At 34.7% G+C, this 6725-nt stretch overlaps 1 protein-coding gene across 1 annotated transcript; it reads left to right on the top strand.

The window, feature by feature from the left end:
* The first annotated feature begins 985 nt into the window (after positions 1 to 985).
* LOC105624293 lies at positions 986 to 6213 on the top strand. The gene is made up of 7 exons (XM_012205652.1): positions 986 to 1810; positions 3657 to 3752; positions 4108 to 4287; positions 4601 to 4807; positions 5077 to 5324; positions 5538 to 5727; positions 5998 to 6213. The coding sequence occupies exons 1-7, from the start codon at positions 986 to 988 to the stop codon at positions 6211 to 6213; spliced, it is 1962 nt and encodes a 653-aa protein (XP_012061042.1).
* The last annotated feature ends 512 nt before the right edge of the window (positions 6214 to 6725 follow it).

Raw genomic sequence — 6725 nt, 5'->3', positions numbered from 1 at the left:
TATATATACGTGCAACATATAATATAATTGTAATGAGACTTTCTATCTTTGAATTCTTCACTAAAACATGGAGTATTCCATAGTAATCTATATTTTTAAAAGATCAGACAATTATTATTCAGTTTCAGAATTAAAGAATTAAAATATATTCCTAATAATATTAGATAATAAAATATTATAGATAAAAATATTTATATATATATATATATATATAAAATTAATATATGTAATAAAATATTAATATATAACATATCGAGAATAATCCTCAATATCTGAGAGATGATCTTACCGCTGAAATTTGATCTCTATCAAACATCCATTCGTGCAGCTTAATCTCTTTTCGATATAAAGAATAAGAAAAAAGAAAACTACACACTCTTATTAAGCACTCTATTAGATACTCTTATTAAAACTTATAATTTTAATGCAACAAAAATTTATATTGATTGAAACCTTTTCGTATTACAAGAATACCGTGCATTCCCGTCGTCACAAATAGATAGAAAATATTAGGTATGACTTATTATTGACGATTTATTCCCAATAAAGATATCGTTACCAAGCTCAATGACAAGAAGTCTGAAAAAAGCGTGCGACTTTCAAATCAAAGTTGAAAGTTTTCAACTTTGATTTCTTAATCAGACAGTAGGAAGTCGGGGATCTAATTTAAAGGTCGACAACCTCTATATTTATAAATAACTGGGCCAATTTAACATTGAAAAGAGGTAATGAAGAAAACACAATTGACCTTGAAACTAATGGCCAGGTTTGAATTGGATAGAAGATCGCAGAATCCGAAGTGGACATAGTAGACTGGGTAGGCACGCGAGTAGATGACGACGACGACGACGACGTGGAGCAACATCACGGCTATCAGTGCCGTGTTGCGTGGCTGAAGGAGCCCAGGGTATATGTACGGCGTATTAATAGCCAAGTATAGAGCGGTGGTGGGGCCGCGGTTGCTCCCGGGTGAAAATAGAAAAGAATGTTTTTGGAATCCAATTGGACTTGGTTGGCAGAACGATGGGGCAATATGGCCGACTTGGCCGAGCGGGTGGACGATCTGATATGCAGTTTCGACTCGACTGGTGAAACGACCATGGATACGCTATCGATGCTGATATTCGGCTGGATGTTATTCGGTCTGGTGGTGTTGTGCGTTGGCAAATATGTGTACAATCGTTTCGTGCTGAACGAGCTCACCGCCGCCGCCACCGCCGCCGCTGCCACTGCCGCCGTCGCCTCATCATCATCGTCGTCGTCGTTACCGCAGCTCGGCAAGGATAGTGGCCATGAGAGTGTCGTGACGACGAGTACCGCTGGTACCATTGTTGGAAGACTGTTTAACAAGTCCAAATTGGTATCACCGTCGTCATCATCATCGCTCGTTAGTAGATCTGGTACCGGTGGTGCAGGTGGTGGCGCGGGTACCATTAGTGTTGGCGGTGGCGGCGGTGGTACCGTTAGTGCTGCTGCTGTTGCTGCTGCTGGCAGTGGTGGTGGTGGTGGTGGTGGTGGTGGTAGTGGTACCAGTGTGGTAGCAGGTGCGAGATCTCCGTCGCCGGGCTACGTGCCGCCCACGCCGCCGATCAGGAAACGATTGACCCGGAAGACCTCCGGTGCTTTCATCAGCCCGTCTCGAAGTTCCAGGGCACTGCATCTTCCGACCGCGACTGGCGCCGATGCCGAGGCAGTGCGTTGGGTTAACGAACTGATCGTGTGGCTTCATCACGATCTCGTCATCCTCAATGAACTCTTGGCCACTTGGGTGGTTTCCCTTAACGATTTTACTGTCGGTTCCACGGACGAGGTGAGAGGACAAGAGTAAAACGTCGATTATCATCGTTTCAAATTCTTAATTTGGTTCGCCATAAAATACGTAGCGCAGACTTTTCATAGAAATTTGATTTCGAAATTAGCACGAATTTTAAGATTTAAGTTTTAAATCGCAAAGAGAAAAGGGTGGTGGAGGAATTCTATAAATTTAATAATCAGATTCGTCACGCTCGATAAGACGAGATACAAACTCTTCCCGAGACATAGACGAAAAGAGAAAGGGATACACACTTGTGTTGCGTGCGAATGCAATGATTTCGAGTCTTGGTCAAACGCTCGAGCAGAATACAATATATATTTCTTCTTATTGTTAGATATCACGTTTTAAGTTTAAGTTACAACAAAATAGAGAATATCATTTGTTTTATTTTCTTTCCAATTAGGAAGCACATCTTCAGATATCTTGAGCAAATTTAATCTTGCGTTTGATATAATTAATTACTCGCCGCGGTTATTCTGTTCAAACGATCTGTGCGTTTGAAATTACCGTCTCATAATCCATAAGTTTAGTATAAATTGCAAGCATTATTGAATCACAAAAATTCAATGCGCTCTCAATTATTTCATTTACTTCAAATCATCCCATCATTTGTTCGCTTCGTAAAAAATTACGAATTAAACATATATATCTGTATATATACCTTGTATGTATACTTTCTATTTTTGTCGTTTTTTCACAACAATACTTAACGTACAGTACTTAATGTCAATAAATACATTAATGAATTAAATGCATAAACAAATTGAAAATTAAAAGCTATCGTCGTAAGTGATATAATATCTCTATACATTGACAATAATTTCGGCAGCTATAAATAAGAAAATATCATAATTAATATCTTGCGGTAAAATCGGAATCTCGCGTGATTTTTTTTTTGCCTGTATAGACAGAATATTTTTTGATTATTTACATAGGTCAAGATAAATCACATCAAGGTTACTATAATAGTATTGCTTAAAAAGGCGATGATTGGATGCTATCCTTGCCACGCGTAGCCGATCCTTTTGTTGGGATAATTTAAAATTTCTTTGAGCGTCGAATCAAATTTTAGTTTAACTTAATTAATAGTTTATCGTGCAACAATTATAAATTTACAATCTAACTTGAAATTTTTTCACGTTACGACGTGATGCATTATAATATGTCAATATAGTATAAAAAATTATATATTATATATTAATATATTATATTGTAAAAAATTATAATTTAAAATTTTAATTAAAATTATAATTTAAAATTACAATTTTGATAAAAAAATAATTTAAGAAAAAAAAATAATTATATGACAAAGTAACGGTTAGTAAATAATAATTTAGATAATTTTGACGAAAACGATATGATTATTCGTAAAAATTGAATTAATCTTTCTAAAAGAATTTCAACTTATTTTAGAGTAAACGAGAGAAAGTCTAGATGGCACGTGTATCTAAAATCGAATAGTCTTATGATGATATCTAAAAATTGTTTTATTGTGTGTATCCTTTGCTATCTGGGATGTATATAACTTAATTGATACGATATATAAAAATTGATTACTTAGATATATTCATATATTTATGTCTAAAAGATTCTTGTTTGATCTAAAATAAACAATATATATATATTATTGTTATGTAGATATATAAATGATACGACGAATTATTTTTAGTTCTTATTCTGAATACGGAAACAAGTATACCGCACGATTGCGTGTCGGATAAAAAAGATGGCAATGAGATAATTATGACACGTAATAAAGAAGTGTGACACAGGCGTTTCTAAGCGAATGTATTTCGTCGGCCAATATGTTCAGTCGCAATTAGACATGTATATGTTTTAGCATGGAGTTGGTGTCGAATTCGTTCGTGTACTTCCAGAGACTTATCCGCCAACCTTGTCAAATATCTTCTGCGAATGTGATTCGAAGGATGATGTGGTATGTAAATATTCCCTTCTCACTCCGATTAACCTTTTGCATTTGAAATTGTGTCAAGATATTAACTTCTTTTTTTGATTATATCGATCGATTAATTTTATTTTTAGAAACTTTCAAACTTGATTAACATCTTTAATGCCAAATCAAATGTCATAGTTTACATAAAAAAAAAACCTATTAATATATATAATATATTAATATATTAATATATAATATAAAGAATTTTTTAATATAAATCATATGTGTAACTATTTTAATTTTCTAAAGCATTTTAGGACAATAATTAAACAGCCAATAATTTTCTATTTAAATGCAATTAGTGATTAATCATCTTAAGAAAAGTAATCATTTTTAGACTATCACATGTGACTGTGAGGCTACTCCAGCTTTACAGCTGAAAGCATTTCGGCAACGAGGGGATAAGGTAGACATTAATCATTATCGAGTCAATGTCAATCGTTTCCGAGCTCGTCTCAACGTCGTCTGTATTACTGAGAAGATGCTGATCGATCTGAAATGTGATGGTTGGCCTGAGGTGTGTAACATTGTTATCAACGGATTTCCTGTGACGCAACACATGGAAACTTCCGTCCTGTCATTGTGCAATCACAGCTATTTATGATCACTCGTTCTCGATCTCGACAATATATCGTGTTTATACAGAGTCTTGGCCGTCTTGAACAATAGACATAGAACAAACGACAAATATTTTTTGTACGAATTTTTTGACATTCTCTACAACGTAAAGTAATACAAACGGTGCGGTAGAAATCAGCTCTATTGGAGAAGCATCGAGGCATCTCTTAATGTGTGAATTAATTACATTCATATTATTTTCCGTATTACAGGTAAAGATTTCTCTAGCAGCAGTGGGTACAATAAAGAAAGACTTGGACGAAAGCCAGTTACAAGAAGTGGTAACGGAAATTGTGGTGGGTGCCCTGCGAGGCATCAATGTTCATTTCAATCTTTCTCAATATCCCACGTGTCCTCGATTATGGAGAGAGCCGCCTCCTCAGCCAGGCTTTTCATATCCTACACATTACGACAATGTAGTAAGTTATATCGATATCAAGCAATTGATATTGTCAATCAGATTAAATAATACCCAATCATAAATACTTGCACATTTATAATGTAAATTAAAATTCTTATCGCATGATTCTTCAACAAGATTTATAATTTTATATTATGCTTAGATTCGTTTTTTTTTTTTTGGAAAGATTATTGTTGAAGATTATTGTTGAAAGTAATAACATTTCACTTGTAAATTACCACATGCTATATATTGTTATTATTTGTTCATTGTGATGATTTCACTTAGAATTCAATGGTACATCAACCATCGTCGCATCAACGTCTTCAAGGACACTCCGTATCCTCGCCTCCAATGCAATACGTACCTGGCGAGAGGCGTTTGCTTGTGAAGGTTGTAAGGGCTATCGACCTCGGCGGTCAACAAGGAGCTGTGGAGCCTTACTGCGTCGTGGAGTTGGATGAACCGCCGCAGAAGAATCAGACTTCTATAAAAAAAGACACAAAAAATCCGCTGTGGGATGAGGCATTTTTATTGTAATTATCCATCCATAAAATTCATGTGGCTACACGCTTCATCTATATTATTATCATCTATATTATTGTTGTTGTTGTTGTTGTTGTTGTTGTTGTTGTATATAGATATTATTGTTATACCTTATTTTATTTTTACGAAAAAAATATCCATATATTCTAATTGTATATTAGAAGGCTGTATTTTAGCGATTAAGCTTCCATATATATTTACAGCGATATAAGCCATAACACGAGCGAAGTGTTATTAGAGGTGTTCGATCATGTCAACAAAAGTCAAAGATTTTTGGGGCTAGGAATCGTAGGCGTCGAGGAACTTGTCATGAATCCGAGTCAACGGCAAATTATACCTCTTCAGGCACGGCCATACGAGCAGGATGACATTACAGGCACCCTCACGGTGGAGGTAATTCTAATTAACGCGCGTTCTGATCAATTTTTTTATTCTACGCGATATACATTCCCGCAATAAAATACTTCTATCGAAAATTATTTTAATAAGTTTCTGAAAAGATCGTCTTTTTCTGTCAAGCTCTGTTCATCCTCATTAAATTAATTGTCATGAATAACTTGAGATATTCGAAATGTTTTTAAAGAAATTATACTTTTAATTTATAGTGTATAATTTATAGTGTATCATTGATTTGTTGCTTTCGTGCTGTTATATATTCTGCAGTTTTTGTTCATCGAGGGTGCAGAGGTACCACAAATTGGGACCAAGCCTTATAAGGTCAAGGAGACGATAAAGCCAGCCTCGCCGAGTCGATCCTACAGTCAAAATGTCATCAGCAGCAATAGTCTGAACTACAACAATGGTAACAGTACACTTATCTTGTACGACTCTGCCGCACAGTCGGAAGGGGGTAATTACCGATTACTTATCAAGCGTTGATATGTGTGTGTATATTAATTCGATTGATTTTCTTTCTTTTTATTAGTATATTAGTGACTTATTGATCTGTCCTCGTAAAAAAGGCAACCTAATGTTTCTCGTGATTAGACTCGGTTTGTGAACTCCCCTACAGTATGTAATGCATTTGTTAAATTACACATCATTCATCGCACGTCGATCGTACATCGACGTATCATTTCTCCAATTCGTTTCTCTGATTCGAACGTAATTGGGATAATTAGTATACAAAGGTATTAGTATACATAAGGTTAATTAGTATACAAAGTATCATCTGAATGCAATCAAAAAATTATTTATTTGTTTTTTATAAATTATAAATTGATTAAATATATAGACATACAGAGAGTCTAGTTTTATATATACGTACTTATATTCTTTTGATCTGTCCATATTATTTTTCAAGTTTTCAGTTGCTTACTTTTCTACAACAATATCTAATTTTTATTAAGAAAGATTAATTAAAGCTTAAAAATTGATAAATTGTTGAACAA

The sequence above is a fragment of the Atta cephalotes genome, assembly GCF_000143395.1.
Source record: "Atta cephalotes unplaced genomic scaffold scaffold00075, whole genome shotgun sequence".
In the NCBI taxonomy this organism is placed as follows: Eukaryota; Metazoa; Arthropoda; class Insecta; order Hymenoptera; family Formicidae; genus Atta; species Atta cephalotes.
The sequence above is the reverse complement of the archived record's forward strand: the minus strand, read 5'-3'. Positions and strand labels throughout refer to the sequence as shown.